Source organism: Epargyreus clarus, unplaced genomic scaffold, assembly GCF_041222505.1.
Source record: "Epargyreus clarus isolate Ecla_fem2 unplaced genomic scaffold, WU_Ecla_fem_2.2 ptg000021l, whole genome shotgun sequence".
NCBI classification, from domain to species: Eukaryota; Metazoa; Arthropoda; class Insecta; order Lepidoptera; family Hesperiidae; genus Epargyreus; species Epargyreus clarus.
In genome coordinates, this window is record NW_027332228.1 from 13,348,886 (window position 1) to 13,371,666 (window position 22,781).

General features: G+C 39.6%; 1 protein-coding gene across 1 annotated transcript in view; it reads left to right on the forward strand.

The window, feature by feature from the left end:
- The window catches only part of stan (protocadherin-like wing polarity protein stan), a 282,028-nt gene extending 260,080 nt beyond the window's left edge, over positions 1–21,948 (forward strand). Inside the window, exons 30-58 of the mRNA XM_073084689.1 lie at positions 349–503; positions 1,063–1,229; positions 1,696–1,968; positions 2,212–2,325; positions 2,646–2,820; positions 3,274–3,416; positions 4,058–4,244; positions 5,067–5,159; positions 5,248–5,357; positions 5,617–5,826; positions 6,594–6,780; positions 7,226–7,534; positions 8,009–8,242; positions 8,637–9,087; positions 9,417–9,558; positions 10,078–10,299; positions 11,088–11,308; positions 12,026–12,172; positions 12,666–12,863; positions 13,403–13,495; positions 14,360–14,476; positions 14,711–14,829; positions 15,257–15,439; positions 16,340–16,438; positions 17,228–17,402; positions 18,335–18,750; positions 19,228–19,296; positions 19,677–19,731; positions 21,705–21,948. Coding sequence (XP_072940790.1) covers positions 349–503; positions 1,063–1,229; positions 1,696–1,968; positions 2,212–2,325; positions 2,646–2,820; positions 3,274–3,416; positions 4,058–4,244; positions 5,067–5,159; positions 5,248–5,357; positions 5,617–5,826; positions 6,594–6,780; positions 7,226–7,534; positions 8,009–8,242; positions 8,637–9,087; positions 9,417–9,558; positions 10,078–10,299; positions 11,088–11,308; positions 12,026–12,172; positions 12,666–12,863; positions 13,403–13,495; positions 14,360–14,476; positions 14,711–14,829; positions 15,257–15,439; positions 16,340–16,438; positions 17,228–17,402; positions 18,335–18,750; positions 19,228–19,296; positions 19,677–19,731; positions 21,705–21,744 — 5,104 coding nt within the window. The 3' untranslated portion in view covers positions 21,745–21,948. The remainder of the gene's footprint in view (positions 1–348; positions 504–1,062; positions 1,230–1,695; positions 1,969–2,211; positions 2,326–2,645; positions 2,821–3,273; positions 3,417–4,057; positions 4,245–5,066; positions 5,160–5,247; positions 5,358–5,616; positions 5,827–6,593; positions 6,781–7,225; positions 7,535–8,008; positions 8,243–8,636; positions 9,088–9,416; positions 9,559–10,077; positions 10,300–11,087; positions 11,309–12,025; positions 12,173–12,665; positions 12,864–13,402; positions 13,496–14,359; positions 14,477–14,710; positions 14,830–15,256; positions 15,440–16,339; positions 16,439–17,227; positions 17,403–18,334; positions 18,751–19,227; positions 19,297–19,676; positions 19,732–21,704) is intronic.
- Positions 21,949–22,781: the final 833 nt, after the last annotated feature.

Here is a 22,781-nt window from a genome sequence, read left to right on the forward strand (position 1 = left end):
TATTATTAGTAATGTACAACAATAGTCTAAAAAATATTTTACATAAATGAAATTAAAACACACATGATATAACATCTACGACATAGTTTTAAAGATTGACCTTGCAACGTATGTAAAGAAATATAGTCCGCGCCAAACCGCTAGTCTGTTCTGAAATTGTTGCGCACAACTACAAGCATATGTTCCGCAGCAAGAGCGGGCAGCGAACGGGTGTTGGGGGTGTCCCGCTCTGTCTTCGTCCCGCTAATATCTACAATTTATCAGTTTGGCGCGGACTATACATGCAAACGTAACAATGTATGTGTAAGAATGAACACAATAACGAACATGTTCGTGTGTGTTCGCCAGCTTCGTGTCGGACAACGGGTCGGTGGCGGGCTGCCCGGCCCGGCGCGCGCACTGCGCCAGCGCGCCGTGCCACCGCTCCGCGCGCTGCCTGGAGCGCTGGGACACCTTCCACTGCCTCTGTCCCGAGGGCTCCACCGGGAAGGACTGCGACGAATGTGAGTGTATCTTGATCGTGAGATCATGATGCCATTTTATCTGCTTTTCTCTCGATTTAAGAAATGAAGAGAAAGTGATAATTTAATATATGACACTTAGTGGGAAGGAGTTTCCCACTAATTATACATAAGCTGTCATATTTAATTATTAAATTAACCTTTTAAACCTTCCCTTTATTTTAGTATATAAACATTGAATAAAGATATCACGTCTACACTCTTAAAACAAAAGAGATATAAAAATACCAAAGAAATGGAAAAATGCTACGATACCAGTAATATCAATAGGTAATAAACCAAAAATGCATGATTTGGATAATAAAAAAATCATTGCAAAGTAGAAAACAAATATACTTATATATAATAAATAAAAAAAACTACCAAATTAATAAGTATTAATAATTATAAACTTGTAAATAAAAATAACCCTTACAATATTACGTAATTAATATTGCAACACAGTCTATATTTCATTTCATTTCCTTTTTTGCATTTTACTAAATAGTACTAAATAAAATTGGCCATACATCTGCTACAATAAAACTTTCCGTATATCCAGCGACGTCTCCCCCGTGGCGGTTCAGCGGCGACGGTTCCCTGTCATTCAACCCGCTGCTGCGGCCGATCCAGCTGCCGTGGCTCAACGCGCTGTCGCTGCGCACGCGCCAGCGGCACGCCTTCCTCATGCAGGTGCAGGTCGGGCAGAACAGCACTGTGCTCATCACGGTATGTAACTATCTATTGATTGTTTGGTCTGTGTTTTGTGCGTTCTGAGTGGGGATTGAGCTAATAATATAAAGCTGATAATATGCTATAAAGTGAAGCACCGTAGAGTTTTGTCGGGAGTAGAAGAACGGATGACTGTTTGTGACTAAACCCACGCATCAGTGATTTTGTTCCTATATTTTCCATTGTTGTTAGAGAAGCAAAGAAAAAAATATAATTAGAAATTTTCATAGTTTGATATTGATTGTTTCAATAGAATGCAACTATTATTGAAAAAAATTACTGACTTTTGTATTTTTCGAAGTCCACAAAATTTGGCTACATAACAATTTTTAAGTATTTGGTAGGTAAAAATAAAATTTGCTGTAACGTGCTAATTCCTCGATTTATAATATTCAGATAAAAAAGCGTACGACTTTTACGTATTCATGGACTTTTTCATCATCATTCATCCCTTTCTTCACAGCTAAAAAACGGCCTCCTCCACTACTCCTACAACGGCGAGTCAATGTACTTACCTTCGACCACGCTGGCGGACGGCGAATGGCACCGCGTGGAGATCAAGTGGCTGGGCACGGACATCTCCGTCAGTATCGACTACGGGCTCAGAACAGCACTACTCCCGGTGCTAGCGAACAAGATACAAGGGCAGTATATCGGGAAGATCCTCATAGGAGGCCCGGATAGCGCGACTGGAATGTTTTCGACTGATGTCGGATACTTTGAGGGGTGTATTCAAGTGAGTGAAGTCGATTTTGTATTTTTATGATTATTGGTGAATGAAATATATTTTTATTAGTATGATTGTGTTGGAATTGTTATTTTGTGTTATAATTTTTAATCATTTCCACTCAGGAAATAATCATAAAGTTAAAAGTAGCCATTCATTGTGAACTACTTTAATATTATAAAATTTCGGACAGCATGATTTTTTTTTTTAAATAATGTAAGGTATTCTAACAATATTTTTTTATACTTTTAGGACGTTCGTGTTGGAACATCGCAGTCACTTCTCAACCGGCCAACTGTGCGAGAGAATGTACGGGATGGGTGTCAGTCGAGAGCTGATTGTATGCTTTCTATCTGTCCGCCCTTCGTAAGTTGTTATATATCCAGTTATATCTCGGTTATTTATTAAATTGTGAGATATTATTGGTATTAACTAAGATATATTTAAAAATACTAGCCCCTTACAAGAACTTTAAAACTCAATTTGTGCCCCAGACGTTTTTGGGGTCCCAGAAATTTCAATCACAAAGACCATTTTTTTGTTAACAATAACTTTTTTTCTGATACTTAGTTTTTTCCCCGACTATTTCTTTATATAGAAGGTGAATTCATCTTCCTCTTCGGGCGACGCGACTCACGCTATCACTAAATAAGCGACCTTTTCACTTACCTCTATTTCCTTTCCAGAGTAAGTGCGTGTCGTCGTGGGACAACACGGAGTGCGAGTGCGAGCGCGGCCGCGTGGGGCCGCAGTGCGTCGCGGCCTGCGACCTTAACCCGTGCGGCGAACACGCCTCCTGCGTTACCGAGGACTCTGACAAGGGTTACCGGTGCCAGTGCGACGAGGGGTATAATATGACGGGTGAGTCGACAATTTGATAAAGTATCATTGGATGCGTGGTTGCAATATAACTGGAGTGGATCCTTTAACGTAGGAACTGAAATAATTCACTATTTTAACAATGATTGCTTTTCGTGGTTCGATTGTAAAACTACTTACGTTGCATCTACCTCTGTATCATAACAGTGTGAAGTATAAGGCGCGTACGGTAACACTGACGCGAATGCACAATCATGTGTTTGTATGGAAAAATTGTACGAACGCATGCTAGGCATACTATGCATAGACGTGCACGTATACTATGGATCATATATTTTTTGTCAGCGTCACGAGACTTTTCACTAAGTTATTATTCATAGCGTTATTTGATCTCAATATATTTTTTAAACTTTGATAAGTAAAATCTATTTTATACACTGTATTTTACTCATCTAAAAATTATAATAATAACGTTAATCTGTATTGTACTATCAGCATCTGGATGCGTGGTAGCAGCGGCGACGGCGTGTCCGCGCGGCTGGTGGGGCGCGGCGGCGTGCGGCCCGTGCGACTGCGGCTCGCCCGCGTCCGGCCGACACCCGCACTGCCATCCGCGCACCGGCGAGTGCCACTGCAAGGTAACTTGTGCGTTGACTAGTGCTAGTGCTAGGTAACTCGTGCGTTGACAAGTGCCACTGCAAGGTAACTTGTGCGCTGACTAGTGCTAGTGCAAGGTAACACGTGCGTTGACAAGTGCCATTGTAAGGTAACTCGTGCGCTGACGAGTGCCTCTGCAAGGTAACTTGCGTACTGGTGAGTGCCACTGCAAGGTAAGAGAGAGACCCGATCATATCAAATCAGTTGCATTATAACAATTGTACGTAAATTTAATACCCTTGTGTAATTGTGTCCATAACTCTTCAGTGTACTCATATTGGTAACAAAAAATGCTTTCTTACTTGTCATGGCGCGCCTAAATCTAGCGGTGCATTGTGTCTATGAGCGGCAGTTACCATCAAGAGGCCTACGTGCTCATCAGATACTCTTATATTATACACAAATATATTTGAAATATAATATAATGCAATAGTTATTATAGTTAAATCTTCAAAGACATTCAAAAAGTGCTCTGAAGTGATTTGATTAAAGCATCAATAAACACGGCATAATTTATGTACATCATCAACCCATTGCTCTCCCACTGCAGGACACGGGTCTCCTCTCAGAAAGTGAAGGACTTTTATGTACATACTCATTAATTATATCTCATCGTCCCCAGGAGAACCACTACCAGCCGTCCGGCTCGACTCAATGCGTGCCGTGCGCGTGCTACGCGGCGGGGTCGCTGAACGGCTCCTGCGCGGCGGGCGGCGGCCAGTGCGCCTGCCGCGACGGGGTCATCGGCCGCGCCTGCGACGCCTGCGCCAACGTGTACGCCGAGGTCACGCCGGACGCGGGTTGCAAGGGTATGTGAGGGAGAGGGAAATATGTGAGGTGTGAGGAGGAGGGAAGTGAATAGTGTGTGCGAGAATATGACGTGCGCGTGCCGCGACGGAGTCATCGGCCGCGCCTGCGACGCATACGCTAACGTCTACGCCGAGGTCACACCGGACGCGGGCTGCAAGGGTGAGGGAGAGAGATATACGTGAAGTGTAAGGAAGAGAGAGATGGATAGTGTGTGAGAGAATGTAACGTGCGCCTGCCGTGACGGGGTCATCGGCCGCGCCTGCGACGCCTGCGCTAACGTGTACCCTGACGTCACGCTGGACGCGGGCTGCAAGGGTAAGAGAGAGGGAGATACGTGAGGTGTAATTAGGAGAGAGATGGAGAGGTGAAATAGTGGATGTGAGAATGTGCCGTGCGCTTGCTACGAGGCGGGCGCGTTGAACGACTCCTACGCCAACGTCTACGCCGAGGGTAAGGGGAGGGAAAGTGAGATAGGTGAGGTGTAAGGAAGAGAGATGGGTATTGTGTGTGAGAATGTGGCGTGCGCATGCGCAGCCAGTGCGGAATGTGGCGCGCGCGTGTTGTTTGTGCATATGTTCGTCGCTACCGTGAACGTCGATTCCAAGGGTATGTTAGAATGAGAAAAAAAAGAAGAGTAGTACTTAGTAGATGAAGTGTGAGTATTAAATGTATCACATGCATGTTGTAAACGTGAATGCAATTTGCGTAATTTCGTACATGAGTATATTTGTACAAGCGTACATGCATTCGTGGTTGTTTGGGATTCGTACATGTATTTAATGTAATGCAAATATATAATGTTTTTTTTTTCTCCCACATAGTTGTCTACGATGGATGTCCACGTTCATTCTCCCATGGTGTATGGTGGCCTCGAACTAAATTTGGATTAGAAGCGATCACAGACTGTCCTGCAGGTAGAATCGATTATCATCAATAAGGACAAATGAATAAAATGTTAATAGTACATTAAATTATAAATATATTTTAACCCTTAAATAACAGGATCAATCGGAAAAGCTAGTCGAATGTGCGACGAGACGCAAGTAGTCCCGTGGCAAGAACCTGACATGTTTAATTGTACCACATCGAGCTTTTATCAGTTGCAAAAACAGGTATATTTCCAATTCTCATTATAAGTAATAAAGTTTTAATTCTTATTTCGTGTAAAACGTTTTACAAAAATAAATTTCTTTGGCTTTTTTTATAAGGAAGCATGGTTTTACTCTAAAAGTTTTGAAAATTTCTAAATAATATATAACTCGTGACTAACTTAAGAAAAAATCTTAAGAGTGGATATATACAAATAACACAAAAGTATTATAATAAACTTACAATGTTCACTGTTTATTATCTACACTTCTTGTCTTCCAGCTTAACAAAATAGAAACAGGGGAGCTGTCGCTAAACACGTTCGTGGGAGTTCGGTTAAGCGAGGAGTTGGCACGTGCGTGTGCTACCGACGCGCGGTTGTACGGCTCCGACATACGGGTGGGAGGGAGACTGCTTGCTGAGCTGTTACGTCACGAGCTACGCCAGGCGGGACTTAACCTTACGCACAGCCAGGACAAGGACTATGTCAGGGTAAGTGGTATATCACTATAAATAAGTGGTACTAACAGTTTGGGAGCAGTCACTAAACACGTTCTGGGTGGTCCGCTTGAGTGAGGAGCTGGCATGAGCGTATGCTACTGACGCGCGGCTTTACGGCTCCAACATAAGAGTGGGAGGAAGATTGTTACGTCACGAGCTGTGCCAGGCCGGACTCAACCTCACGCACAGCCTGGACAAGGACTATGTCAGGGTAAGCGTATCTCGGTGTCCGTAGGGACGTAGTAAAATAAGTATGGAGCGACCAGGAAAGGAGCTGAATGAGTGTACTTTGAATATCAGGTAACTTGAAGGTGCCTTGAACTGCCATACCTATTTCTGCCTCATAACAGCAACGTTAAGCGCTATTGTGTCCAGGTACGAATGGTGTGGTAAGGGAGACATACTTTGCTGCTCCTTCTGTCCGTTCTGAGTCCGTTCTGAATATAGAAATGAGTCGCATCGCCATAGCAAATTGTATGATTACATCTGTTCGCAACAACTTCAGAGCGGACTAGCAGTTTGGCGCGGATTATACTTCGATGTAATCGAAGTAGGCAACTGTATGGCGTTAACGTAGCTAAGATTTAATGACTGTGATGATTTAATTTAGTAAGTGTAATCGGCAGTCACCGTAATATTCAACTTTTTTCCAAGCTCTTGTTTTTTATTATTCGCGCGTAGCGCTTTCATAGTTGGGCACCGAGTTACTAGATGGATTGTTTGAGAGTTGCAATAGTAATTTACTTCCCCTCCCCCAGAACATAATAAAGTCGTCGAACACGATCCTGAACGCGCAGTACGCGCGCGAGTGGCGGCGGCTGGAGCGCGCGGGCGGGCGCGGCGCGGCGCGGCTGCTGCAGCTGCTGGACGGCTACATCGCCACGCTGGCGCGCAGCCAGCACGACACCTACACCAGCCCCTTCGAGATCGTCACCAGCGATATGGGTAAGCTGAAACACACAGTTTTAAGTATTTAAACTTGGTCCAATTGCTTAAATTCGCAATTTATTCTAATAGAACATTTGAGTACCGCATTTTGATAAATACACATTTTTGACGAATTAAAATTAGATTTAACGCAAATTATTTTGTCTAAAAATTGTGTTACAATCATCGGTTACATCTTATAATATAAAAATAAAATGATGTTACTAGTATATAAATCTAACTTTCATAACTTGTAAGATTCTTTGTCTTATATATCTCTCCAATATATTTCAATTTCGATAATATGAGTTACAACTAATTAGTACAGAATAAAGAAGACTTCATATTTTTTCAATTAACATCAACTAAGATTCTGTCATTCAATCATGTTTACGTAATTAACAATACGATATACTTGACCAAAAGATTCCAAAAATTAACAAACTTATGCTTTCGCCCCCAGTGATCGGCGTAGACATCGTAACAGCGGAATCAATATACGGCTTCGAACCCACCCAACTGAACCACTACGGCGGCGAGACATACACTACCGAACGTGTCGTACTACCGGACACATCCGCCTTCATACACTCCCCCATACAAACATCCGGGTACTACACGTTGGGGAAGAATAAGAACAAGAAGCCGTCCAGCCCGACTGTGTCGTTCCCCAAGTATAATAATTACGTGAAGAATAAAAATAAATTCGATAAGTTCTCTAGAGTACTCCTGCCGTTGGATCTGTTGGGGATCAACAATAATAATATTCAAGGTAAGATGTGATGATTATTATTTTTAATAACATTTAATTTTCACTATTGTTTTTATCTAATAGAACCATGAAACCTAAGCACTTGTTTCGAGATACGACAAATGTTCTATGTAGTCTATTACAGCTGATACATTCATAATCTGCAGGTTAATAGAAATATTTCATTTAAATCATTCGACCTCGTAACGCGCTATAAATTAAGAAGCATAAAGTACTTGAAAAAGAGTTATTAAACATGATGTATCCATCGTTTGTTTAATAACTTGTATTGTAATACCCACCGTGTGTATAATAAATGTGTCCTGCTTCGCTTGCGACGAGAGACGGACGTGCCGCAAGCTTACGAATCAGAAACAGGTTATTTCCTTGAGTTCCCTATGATTGAATCGAATGATAACTGCAGATACTCTTTGATTTTTAATCAAAGAAATTAAACGTTATTACTGATTTAAAATATCATGTCGTCACCCACAGAAAGCCTAGAAAGCAACTACGAGTCCCGTGCAGTATTCGCCTACCTCCAATACTCACGGAACACCTCACAGCTGATGCCACTCAACTACGACGAGTCGGTGTCCCAACGCTGGGGGGTCAATATCACCGTGGGCTCCCCCATACTGCAGGTGGCGCTCTTCGTACCTGAGTACGTGTGGGTGAGGGAGGCCAGTGAGGATAACTCGCTGGAGAGCAACTTGGAGGATGTTGAAGGTAAGGGCTTAAGGCTTGTAAAACAAAGTTTCCAAAGTTTATCAATTCTCAACTGAATTAAGTTAATGCTTCTGCTGACTATCTTTTGACTGTTAATAAAGAATAATTTAACCTTCTTAACATAAGAGTATAATTGATTTAAGAACTATAAAAAGTTGCTAATTAAGTAGTTTATTAATGTGTTGTGGAACATCAATAAGTAATGGTTACGTTAGCACGATTTCTCACCCAAATCTACACCCATTGTAAATATTATGACGATCACTAAAATAGTATATAAAAAATATATATAAAAAAAATCTTAGTTTGACTAAGATTTTTTTTGTGGAAATTAGTATAAATATTAAAAAAAAATAAACCTTACTAAATTGGTCCTAATCATACGTTTTCATAGGTATAACGTACGTAAACAAGGGAGAGCACCACCAAACGCAACAAAGCAATCACATACCAACCGGCAATTCGAAAACTTGGTCCAACAAGGACGACGACCCCGACCACGACCACCACGGCCCCGTAGTCATACAACCAGCGTACAAGAAACACGATAAAGACAAGGCTTACGCGCAAGAGAATTACCAAGAGAACGAATCTTCGTACGTGGCTGAGAAACTTGATAGTGACGGGCCGAAAGTGATGGCACTAGTGATGGAACCACCGGATACTAAATCCAAAGATAATGTCAATTCGACGAAGGAAAGTGGCCAGAAGAAACTGGTGTACAAAAGCTTGAGTGGGATAAGACTGAAGAAGCCAATTCGGCTACAAATGTGGCTGGATATAAATAAAGAATCGTTTGGATCTAGGACCAATCCGCAATGTGTTCATTGGTCCACTTTGAGAGGGTAAGTCTTACATAACTATTATTAAATGTCAATTGTACTCGAAACTATAATTAATTTTATTTTTTCAAATTTCAAAGACTGTATGCGTAAAATTACGACAAATAATAAATCTGCTACCCTATAAGATATATTAAGATAACATGTGTGTTAATTTTTGTAACGCATTTTAGTTATGTTAAGTGATTCTTTCCGCTCATGACGTGAACACAAACTTTATTAGATAAAGAATCTGTCCTGAAGTTGATAATAACATTTTTACTCCTAAAATATTCAGATTTACTTTATACTCCATTGTATAATTAATATCAACACATTGGTATATTTCGTAGAACGGGGGAGTGGTCTCGTGTCGGGTGCCATACAGAAATAGACTACGACTGGTCTCCATACTCGGGCGATCCGCTGCTCATCAACTGTACGTGTAACCACCTGTCCACATTTGCTGTCCTAGTAGACGAAGTGGATATCGAGGTAAGTTGCATATCTTTAAATGTAAAAAAAAAAATAACATAAAGCTTATTTGTTTATGCTGATGTTCAAGGAAACTGTTAATCAAAATTTTAAAAGGCAACGAAGCCTTGTCGGTTTGTATATTCGTCTGGTGTTGTAAATGTCCATAGGCAACGGTGACGACTTTCTATTAGGTAGCCTTTCAGCATTTACGTTATGTTAAATAAATAATAAAATAATGTTAAATTATAAAAAAGTCTTCTCGTGTTTATAATATTTTGTATACCTAACGTACGTATAAAGAATAAATATTTTTTCTCTACACATACATACGTAACTTGATTATATTGCCTGAATGTAGCAACGAGTTGGATGATAACTATTTTGTTGAATAATAAAAAGATTGAGAAACTTATGAATATTGTTCACCACGTTAATTATCGTTTATGATAACACTTTGGAATCAAACGGCACAACAAAATGTATTTTGTATACATACAATAAACCAGTTCAGATTGTCAATAACATTCATTTCCCCAGTTCATCCCCGAGCCGTCGCTCCTGGAGTCGGTGGCGTCGTACACAGCGTTCAGCATCTCGCTGCCGCTGCTGCTGACCACGTGGGCGGCGCTGTGCCTCATGCGCGGCGGCGCCTCCACCGTGTCCAACTCCATACACAAGCACCTCGTGTTCTGCGTCTTCATGGCCGAGCTGCTCTACGTCATCGCGCTGAAGGCTAGGAACTCACTGGTGCAGAATGAGGTGGGTGGTTTATTTTTTTTTTTTACATTATTTATAAAAAAACATATTTACAATAACTATATTATTACTATATTTATGTACATAATAATATATACAAAAAAGGGGAATAAAAACAATAATCACTATAAATAAAACAAACCATCTAAAATTGCCGTGTGAGGCATGGTTCCCAAAACGCTGGCGGCGTTCCCTTGCTGCACTGCTAGGCTCAATCTTTGGGCGAAGTAGCCGCCAGCTCTTTGGTCACCAGAAGCGAGGACAAGTCCGGTCGACATATCTGACATGAATTTCTTCATGTCAGATGACCATGGACCCATTGTCTCTGCTGCAAGCGCCGCAAACAAATAATTATCCAATATATTACTATATTTGCGGCGCTTTAGTATCTGGGCATGTTCTTGTCTATCTTATTGTTCATTGCAATGTTTGACGATGCAGTCACTAATACATAATTATAAGTATACTTTTATAATTACGTAACTGCAGACGTTTAATTTTTGTCATATATACTAGCCGACAAGACGTTTGTATGCACGTTTATCTATATGTATGTATATATGTGTATTCACATAGATCGCGTACTAGATAGCGATAGAATCCCTGCATTTACTATCTTATTACTTATTACTTATATGTATATGTGTTCTTAGTTCGTTTGACTATATGTATGTCTTCATGTATGTATGTGTGTGTTCGTGCAGTTTGCGTGTAAGATGGTGGCAATATCGCTGCACTTACCAACAACGGTGTGCATATATCAATGTATCTATGTACGTGTGTCCGTGCAGTTCGCGTGCAAGGTGGTGGCGATGTCGCTGCACTACTGGTGGGTGTGCGCGCTGGGCTGGGCGGCGGCGGACGCGTGGCAGCTGCGGCGGCTGCTGCGCGAGCTGCGCGACGTCAACCACGGCCCGCTCGCCGCGCACCTCGCCGCCGCCTACGCCGCGCCCGCCGTCGCGCTCGCGCTAGCCGCGGCGCACCATCAGCACCAGTACGGGAATGCGCTCTTGTGAGTATACCAATACGTCAGTACTACATATACATTACGCGTACCACTTGTTCTTGTGAGGATCTCCACTACAAAATAATCTACACCCTTTGGCGACTTCTTGTCAAGAGATGGTTCTTTTTGAATCATGCGATCAAATTTTTCATTTATATATCTACTAGTTTCGAAATAACACTCCAGGAGAACGGCTCTCATTGCATAATCATGATCACCTAACTCAGCGGGAAAACTCCCTTTGCTAAGAATTTATGGAACCTTTAACATTATACTATACCTCGGCAGCTACAGTTCTGAAACATTTATGAATATCTAATTACCTTGCTCTTTGAAGTACATTATAGTGATCTGAATTATACTAGACCAATTACTAAGACATGTTAAGATAAGTTCTTATCCAGTTTAGTAGGCTATAAGTGCAACTATAGTAGTAATAAGAACAATTTTATATAAGTAATAAAATACTGTTTAAGCACAACAATAATTAAACGAAAAACACTAACAAGAACAACGCCTCAATAAATAATTGAATAAAAAATGCACTACTTTGAACTACATTTTAACACACTACATGTTGTCTTCATTGCACACACACACAACACACGCGCGCGCTCTCATAAAAACACCACAACAACAAGCATTCCACCAGGGCGGTGCCTTGGTACTTATACTTTTCCTACAATATAACCCACTGACTCACCGACCGCTGCGACCCCGCAGCTGCTGGGTGAGCTGCCACGAGCCGGTGGTGTGGTGGGTGGTGGTGCCGGCGGCGGCGTACGCGGGCGCGGCGCTGGGCTGCCTGGCCGGCGCCACGCGCGCCGCCTTCACCGTGCGCGACCACGTCGTCGGCTTCGGGAACCTCAGGTGATGTAGCTTCGGATATTAACCTCTCCTTAAGTACGAACCGGCGATGATGTCAATTCGGATATTAACCTCTCCCCTCAGGTACGGGGCAGTGATGAAGTTAACAAAGTGGCGATGAATTATTTTTTTTTAATTTTAATGTAACTTAGGAAAGGATAACTATCGCTCTCGCTGATTAAATTATGTTACAACAATACATGTTGAGAAATTATCAACGTATCAACCTGATACACAAGAGGTTTTAGATTAGTTTGTAAACCAAACTCTAAGTGAAGAATTAAGATAATATCATGTTCAAGAAATACTGGTACACACTGCTCGTTGTACGCAGTAAATTTCCACATTGAAACGGACAACGTCGTCGTTTTTACGCACTGCTTTTACATTTGTCGACCCTTAAATTATCATCCCAATCAACCTCGTGACCAACTATTATAAAAATGTGTTAATAAATTCATCTTTAATTTTCATTATAATTTTTCTTCCACCTCAGAATGTTGCTCGCAGTGAGTATAGTGTGCCTGCCGCTGCTGTGCGTGGCGTGGGCGAGCGCGCTGATCCTGGGCAGCGAGGCGGGCGAGCGCCGCAACGTGCTGAGCTCGCTGCTGGCCGCCGCCGTGCTGCTGCACGCCACCGCCGCCTCGCTGGGCTACATCGCCTTCAACGTCCGCGTGCGCGAGAACCTCAAGAGGTACGTACGGCGGTGGTGTGGCCGCTGCTGGGCGTGGGCGGGCGAGCGTGCTGATCCTGGATGAAAATATTTTTTGCCGTCCTCTATATTGTTACCTCACAGAAAATGAGCAGTACTTACGCTGTTTGTCCACCAACCACCGAGCCGATACCGATAATTAATGACGGCGCCGAAGTAGCGTACATACATTTACTATGGCAGCTTGTCCACCGAACGTCCGTCACCCGAGCACCGTCATCCCATAGTAAATGTATGTGTACGCTACTTCGGCGCCGTGATTAATTATCGGTATCGGCTCGGTGACGGTGCAGTGGACAAACAGCGTTAGGCTAAGTCTTTGTCGGCCAATATGAAACCGTTTCGTAATAAGAACAGATCGGAGAAAAAAAACCGACATATCCTCTTAAATACAACTCGCTCGAATAAGTAGATAGAATTAAACGAATATATCGCAAGTAGAAATTAATAAATAAGTTCTGAGGGTGAGTGAGAATTTTTGACTGAATAGTGCTCTTGTTAATTTTTATTATACGTTGCAGGACGATACTCCGATGTCTTGGTAAGAAGGTGCCTCTTGCCGACACATCCATCATAATCAGTACCAGCGCTCAAAACCTGTCTCAAGTTAACAGGTAAGCATTATTTTATTATCTGTAAAAAGTACCTATATCTCTATATATAATTAATAAAAAGTGTGTGTGTGTCAGCTACGACGCACGATTGGAGTTTACTCCTTACGAACGATAATTATGATATATATCGAATAGAAAAAAAGGGTAAATGAACGCATCTGCTAAAATGATAAGAGAAACAAACATATATCTGTAATTATTCGGATTATTTATATTACTTCAATAATGCGTATTACATAAAGTATATTACAAAATAATATAAATAATAATAATAATAATAAATGTGTTCAATTTATAAAAATCCAATTTTAGGATGATTGATTTCTTTCACTTTGAATTATAATATCATTCTTAAATACTGTAATTATAGGTTTGTGGTAACTGAAATACGATACGTGAACTTCGGAAGTTACATGAGTTATGAATCGTGAAAACACCGCATCAATAGCTGTACCATATCTAGCGCGCAACACACACGTACAAACATACGCACACATTCAACTCTCAGACTGGAGGTAGTGAACTATACAGTGAGACTGCGAAGTATCGCGCAAAGAGGAGACCCCGAGAATGAGATACGCTGTGTAGTGTATTCCATCTCATTCTTTTACACGTTCAATCCTACAGATATATATGTTTGTCTCTTTCTACGTAACGCCTCAACTTTTCGTGTTACACTTGATTTTACTCCTCATAAAATTTCCGTACCGAGCCTTATAACTCAAATCGTTTCTTAAGGAGTAAACTCCAATAACTTATTGTATTTTAATTGACTTTATTGTTGTGCTATTTTTTTGGAATATACTAGCATTGTACCGTAATAAATAAATTCTATTTAAGATTACAAACTTTGTTTTATCATAGGTCGGCCTTGGCATATCATAGTGGCACGGAACCCGGTCGTCAGCTGCGCAATATTGGCATATCGGCATCCTCGACAACTTCTAGATCCACGACGAAAACTAGTTCTAGTCCTTACAGGTACACAATAAAATATAATTATACAATAATATACGTTAAATAACTTCCGTAACTTTTGCTAGATCATATTCCTAAAATGCTTCACCATAGTTATGTTCGTAAAGAAAGTTTGAAAAAATTAACGTAGGGTAGTGGAACCTATACCCGTTTTTCATATCACAAAACTTCTACCCCCAAAATACCACCACATTTTGTACTGTTTTAACGCTTTTAATTATCTTGTTTCAATTGTAGCCGCAGTGACGGTCAGTTGCGTCACACGAGTACGTCGACGTCTAACTACAACACGAGCGCTAGTGACATGCCGGCTTACTTACGAGGGTTCGACTCGTCGCTTCACACCAGAAAAGATGGTAAATGCACTTGCTAGTGTATATTTCTATTCTATTATAATACTTTTTTGCTCTTAGTTTCGGTAAAAGATTTCACTTTGACTGTAGTTGTATTAGCCCGTAATGATATTGGCGTCTTGTTTAATAACGGCTAAAAAGGCAGGTTACTCTTAACATAACGTGTGTGTAATAATGTCAGTAAATAATATTTGTAACCAAAGCAAATAAAAATTGTCAGTTTTCACTTGTTCTTTAATCTCAATCGTAATGATATGCGAAATAGCTGGCTTCGTCTTTTATTGACGACTACCCCCACATTTGGCTTGGCACGGCTTTGTGGGGCTTCGTAGGCTTGGCACAACTTCAATATGACGGCTTGGCTCCGATTGTCTAGCTAGCCGACGACTGACGTCACATCCGTTATAAGTTATTGTATTTTGTGGCCCAGACGAAACCCGGCGTCGTCGCAAGGCGGCGGAGAGGGCGGCGGAGCGGGCGGCGGGCGAGGAGGCAGAGGGCACGGACAGCGACAGCGACGGCAGCGCGCGCAGCCTCGACCTCGCCTCCAGCCACTCCTCCGACGACGACGAGACCAGCACGCGCCGCTCCAGCCACCCACCCTCCGCTAACAGTGAGTACACACTCACACACATATAGCAGGCGTGAGGCAGCGAGGCAGCAGGCAGAGAGAAGTATAATGGACAGCGGAGCAGGCGGCGTACGGGTGACGAACCCGGCAACGGAGCGGAGAGCGGAGTGGGCAGCGTGGAGGCGGCGGAGCGTGCAGTAGAATGGGCGAACAAAGCGCACAGAGGGCGTTAACAGTCATTGTTGTACCAACAATGGTCTTAGAACGACTTTGATTTGACGGGAGGTATCATCGCGAACCAACTTTTAACATCAATAATTTTAGTAAAACGATGCGAATGCCGATCGATATATAATGAGACCTTAGTTTACAAGAGTGACTCGCATCTATGCTCTGCTTCAGATAAGATCTCTAGTTCTTAGGAGTAGTTCCTTATAGATGTCCAGGAGCAGCAGCGACAGCATGCTGTCCACTTGATGGTATTAGGTGTACTGCATGCCGCTAGGTTGGCATTTTCCTAGTCTTTTAGCTAATTACTGTATGATCCAAATGTCGTAATGAGTCTAATTAAAATAGTTAACTTTATAATTCTAATACAAATAAACCATTGCTTGATGTTTTTTTCTGTATTATAGCTATTGGTAATGCTGCTGTGTTCTAATTTAAGAAGGCAGGTAACAAAAAGTCTATTTTTAAAAGACAACTAACTGCGCATTCTTTTAAATAAATTAGCATGTATCAAATTAGGTAAATGTAATAAGAGAAAAGTCTTTATATTATTGTCTGTTCAGTATTGCAAACAATTTAAAAGAAACTAACCAATCCTTAAAAAAATCAAAAAATGCAGGGATCGGTAATTGGTCTGACAATTGTCATGCTTCGGATGGTGCATAAGCCCTAAATAATTATATTATGAATATAAATTAAAATTATGTGAAATAGGAGACCGCGGTACGAGTAGTGGAGGTAGCTACCTGCCGAACATTACGGAGGGAGCTCCACTGGGAATTACGCCGCGGTGGCCTTCACATATTAGAGAAGGTAACGATATCGTAACGCATTGAGATCGCTTCTAAATATTATGCATATTTATGTATAACAATATATGTACATATTGAGTTTGGCATATATATGTCACAGTGTTCACTGAAAAAATATGCTTGTTGCACGTATTTTTACGTATGCTATACACACTACTATATAAATATGTTTAATTCTATATATTCTAATCTTTATGAATTTTAAGGGATTTTCTGTCAAGGATATCAATGAAACTAGATTTAAAACAACTACCTATCGTAAAATTTTATCATATAAGTAATTATAGTAAGGTTTCTTAAAACAAATATATCATTTATATAAGTGTCTTTAAAACTAATTAATGAAATTGAATTTAACTTGCGAGTCATATAACTTTAACAAGCTTTATATTTCTTAAATTAGTACACAGCAATGCCACATTGTCTATTTTTGTCTTGGCTATATATATTGAAATAATATATTCATATCTATATATTTTTTACGAAATATTTTGTTACCCATTAAATACTTACCTAACAATAATTCATTGATATATTCAATGAAATTCATTTCTATCATTAATGCAATAAGTTACTATAATAATTATTTTTTCGAATAATGTACGTAAGTAGGTATTGGCCCTGACTACTTGTATAAATCAAATCATTTTTTTTATACAAAATAGGTTCTTTACAGAGCACGTTTTGAATGTTAATACAACTACCACCACTTCACAAGGTGTTTCGTTATGGAGAAGACGCTGCAAAAGAAACTCCATATCACAAATATTTACTCAACTACTTATCCCAGACGGTGGTCGGGACGAGGCGGGCCGCTGGTCCGCGGCGGAGGGCGGCGGCGCGGGCTCGCCCGTGCTGCCCGCGCCCGACCTCACCTGCCACGCCTTCCGCGCGCCGCTGCTGGACAGCGTGCACGGCGCCTACGTCGCCAGCGTCGACGCCTCGCGCCTGCCCCGGGACGCCAGGTAGCTAGATCTTTATATATATATTTCTTATGTGCGTGTGTATGTCACTGAACTCCTCCTAAACGACCGGACTGATTTTGATGAAATTTGTTGTGTGTTCAAGGGGACTTGAGAATGGTTTAGATTCACAATTTAGTGGGAAGAGGTTTAGTTGGTGATTTTGGAATGTTTCACATTGGATTCGACAGACTTCGCTACCATCGCAGTTTCAAATATTCTATTTTTCATACCCGTAAGTGATAAGGGTTGTTCGCCCTTAACATTTTTTTTATTTATATGGCAACACAACGTTTGCCGGGTCGGCTAGTACACTATATGACGCTAGGTAACTCTATACACTTCGAAGGTGGTAACACCCTTTGTGGTTCGAGTCCGGCGGCACCACCGCCCCACCTATCTGCCTATTAACAGTAGTGTCAAGCGCTGCTGTGTGCTGATTTACTTTTATGAGGTGTTCCAGCTTAGTCCTCAAGGGTAACAACACATCTGTGGTCGACCGCAGGTAGGAGTATCTAATCCCATCTGGGGTTGATTGCAGATGTCCATGGGCGACAGTAGCCACTTTCCACCAGGTTGACTGCTTTAAAAGTATTACAAAATAAAAAAATACAAAGCTAATTATGTATCATTTGATATTTGTATATAGTAAAATTATTGATATATTAATATAACCCCTATTAACCTTACAATGGACTTCAGATTGTGTCAAAAATTTTCACAAAAAGAGTTGTACAAAACGGAGAAAGTACTCGTTGACTTCTAAATTTAATTAATAATTATACATTTGCGATAAAATTCTAACAGGTATGATACCTATTATGGAAAGTCCTAACACCACCAATCCTAGATTATGACGAAGGTTTTTTTCGAACATTAACATTATTTAAGTATGTATTAGAAATGATCAAAAATATGTGATTTACTACCAACAGATATGGAGTAATGGATGAAGAGTTGATGTACGGCGTGCTGCCCACCGACACCGAGAAGCAAATGCCCTACGACCCCAACTACCCCATCTCACCAACAATGTACCGCTTACCCGCTAACCCCTACGGCTCAAAGACCTACCTATCTTCTCGCACCTCTGACTACGGATACAGCCCTACGAAGTACTTGAATACCGACCCCAATGTGTACGGTTCAAGGGATTTTAGAGACTCCGGTGTCAGTACAAGGGACCATGAAGGGTACCCGAGGGATTTCAGGGATTCTGGCATAGCGACGATGCTGAAGAACGATTATCAGAGAAAGATGGAGAGTCACTATGGAGTGGACTACAATGATGGAATGTCTGAGGGTTCGGATAAACATCATCCCCATGATAAATATCTGTTCCCGTATACTGGTAAGTCTCCATTAGATATGACGCTAGTTGAGTGTGGAGTATTTGTTTTTTTGTTATGAAAGATGCACTATAGGAACATGTAGATTTATTGTAAATTTTATAGAGAAATCTATTAATAACTAGGTGATTGTTACAAATATAATAAAAATACTTCATAAGTTAAAGTCAGTTTGGTCTGCAGGACGTGCCAAGGAATGATACAACCATGCCTACGCTCGAAAATCATTACCTTCATAATCGCTAACCTAACCTAACCCCACCCATCCAAATCTAAAATAGAAATGTTAATTCACAAATAAAGGTAATCTGCCTGACCGGGGATCGAAACCAAACCCAACGGATCTTATGAAGTTTAAATTTCCAAAAAAGTGGATCTGTTATGTTCTGTTTATTATGCACGCAGTATTGCTTTTGTTTTAATATTAATTTGAAAGCTTAGTTTGTTTTTGAGCTTTTATATTTTGTTTTGCCTGATAGCCGAAGAAGACCACGTCAGTGCACGCATCGGGCAAGCGCCGCACGCTCTTAGAGATGTAAATCATGCAGGTAAGTTGTAAATAAAGAAGTTCTACTTAAGATCTTTGTTCTCATTGTTAGTAATATAGGAAATGTAGTATAACATACGACAGATTGTGGTAATTCAATTTTACGTTCCTGATTTTGCTTTTACTATTAAAGATGCCACAACACCGTACTACCACACTTGTCTGACAGGTCTTGGTCGTTCCATATACAATTATATGATCTTGGTCGTCCGACCAACAACATCTTGGTTTCCAGTTGGAGTACATTTTTTTTAATTTTTTGAACCATGTCTGTTTTGGATTGAATCGTATAACATTTTACATCTAAATATTTCCTTACCTATGTAATGCGATATTTAATACCTGTATGTAAATCAAATTAAATTTTGAATGTTTCATCAGGCGAAGGTCAACAGCAAATGGGGGCGCCACTCGCGAGTATGGGGGAGACCAGCGAGTAAGATATCGAATTCTATTTTTGAACATTACATACATTTTTATATATTTTTATTCTCATCATTTATATTATATATTTACTGCATGTTATGGTCGTTATTCATGAATATGTTTTAATGCATGTTTTACGGTCAATCTAAGTTTTTAAATATACTTATTTATTTTTAATATTACGTTCAATTTTAATATTACACTTTATTTCTTATACCTACTTTTATTACTTATTTTACTTTTATTACTTTCATTACGTACGTACTATGATACAAACTCTACATTGCACTAATATAAAAAATAGCGCCTAAAATATTTAAATATTCCTATGAACAATTTAACAATTTCAAACTTTCGAAACTATTATTTCTGAAATAACAGTAGAAGAAACATGGGTTTTGCTGGTCTTATCTTCTATTTACCAAATTATAACACTTTATTATCTTAAAATAACAAGAGAAAATCCTGTGAAAAGTCACATTTAGTCAAAAATAGAACTCAGAAATCAGAGTTTGTTTCATAGTATCCTTTATTGTGATCGAATTGTCAATAGATGGTGGCGGTTGTATGAGAAACACTCATTGTAAATCATCTTTTGCTTTGCTAACCGGTGGTGTGGCCGCGCGCGCAATCATCGCTCATCTTAGGGAGGAGGTAAACTTTAATTTATTATAACAGAGATATACTATGTGTCTAGACCGCTTGGAATGTAGAAAAATAAGTTTTTACATCTATATATATAAAAGAAGGTCGTGTTCGTTACACTATTTGTAACTTAAGAGTGGCTGAACCGATTTAGCTCAATTGGTGGAGAGGTAGCTTAGAACCATTAAACGGACACAGGATACTTTTTATCCTGTTAACTCTATGAAAATTGGTATTTGAGTTTTCGATAGAAACTAGTTGAATACCTATTTCACCATTTTTGGAAAATCAATCCTTAAGTTGGATAAATAGGGTTGGAATTTTATTTTAAAATCCGTTAATTTGGAAGCAAGCACTATGAAAATTATCATTAGGTTGTAAAAAAATATTTAATTAATTAAATATTCATGCTATTTTGTCGTTAAAATTGTTAAAGTTACGAATTTTGTTTAACACGGGCGAAGCCGCGTGTTTTGCTAGTAAATAATAAATATTGTGGATGCGATGGAAGATGAAACATACGCTACGAACCTTTAACACAAAATTATTTTTCGATTAATTTTTTTTCCTGGCCCAGGCAATGCCTTTTGATGGAAGGGTGTGGATGCCGGCTGATTTGGAAACATCTGAGGACATCATTTTAGTCTTGAGAAATCAGAGAATCAACGTGTCTGGTCTGTTACAGATAGAGTCCCTACTCTATGTGGAGTAAATAACAAATATATACGGGCGGCAGTGACCACATACCATCAGAAGGACTGCATGCGCATTTGCCACTTCTAATTGCGATTTGATACAGGTTTTCGTACTAAAATGGAGCGTTAAATATTTTCCAGTTATGTATTTAATTGGTTTTGTTATGCGGTACTTAGACATATATCTATATCTTTGTAATCTGCACGACTCGTGTTAATATGTAATCAGAGTCACGTGACAATTCCAACACGACAAAACGTACACGATTGCAAGTCGGCAACACAGTTTTCCTATCAGAGCATTGACATTTTACATTGAATGTGTATGAATTTTATCAAATACACTTTTCTATATAGCACTTTGTCCAAAATAGCACATTAATTTTAACATTTTATCATCATCACGTGACTCTGAACATATTTGAAGATCTCTATGTATTCTTGTTATAAATGTAACATGAACTAGGCCTGTATTACAACTAAAATACTGAAAATTAGTCTACAAAAATAACATAAAATATAGAAAATTTACTTGCTGTGTTACTTTTATTATTTTCTTTAGATATTATGTACATATAGAACAAAATAAAATAATTACTGACTATTTAATAATAAACATTCATTGTTATTTAATCTTTTACAGGAAATCTACTACTGAAGACGACGCTGAAACGAGGGTGTAATACCACATAGTACAAGATTTCCAATGAATCTCAATTAGTTAATTAATTTATTTTATTATTATTGTCTACATAACAAAATATTTAATAATACGTAATGTTTAGCTGTTCACTTTACAAAGACTGTATGTAAACGGTACCCACTGCCATAGTGTTGTATGTAATAACCTGAGATATTGTTTATGTCTAGACGGAGCAATGGAAACGTAGGACGAGAGTAAAAATTTAGTGGAAAGGTCTTTTTAAATCTTATCTCGCCACTTACATTGTGTTTGATCATACATACATCCTACAGCATGCATACATCTACTCTCCATCTTCCACTCTTCTAGAGAGTAGAGTAGAGAGAGAAGATGTAAGAGGAACCATTCCACTTGGGGATCTATTGAAAAAGTGTACAACTGTAAGCAGTAAATAACAGCTCCAAAATGGCGAGTACGCACACGACACTACTCGACATCCGTTAGGTATATGTCGATTAAAAATAGCCTATCTGTCGATTTTGCGTTTCGTTATTCCTTGATGTGGAATCTAGACACACTTAATATCTTTGGTAATAACGGCTATTTATTTAGATTAAATGTTTTGTCTGTGCTTTAAATAGATATAGTGGTGTTGCTATATCATAAGTTAAAATAATAATATGGTAGATTTAGTTTTTTATGAGTAGTCCTACGTCGATAATACTCTCTGAGAGTGAATTTCTATCTAGATTATGCTCAGGTTTAATATTCTTAGATGCTATACTCCCACACAAATGATAATTTATTGTAAAACACAAGTTGTTCAGTATTCAGATTTCTCGTAATGTCCTATTTTCCATCAGGACACATTCAATCCTTAACAAAATAGATTGAAAAACAAAACAGTGAATATTAAAAAAGATAAAAATTAATTAAAAGACTATCTTCGAAGTGGCAACACAAATCAACCTTGTGTGTGTAGAAGCAATGTAGCCAACTTAGAATTTCTCCTATAATTTAGAATATTATTTTATTTTAAATGTAAAAAATGCCTTTAGCGTTCTAAAGGGCAACTTT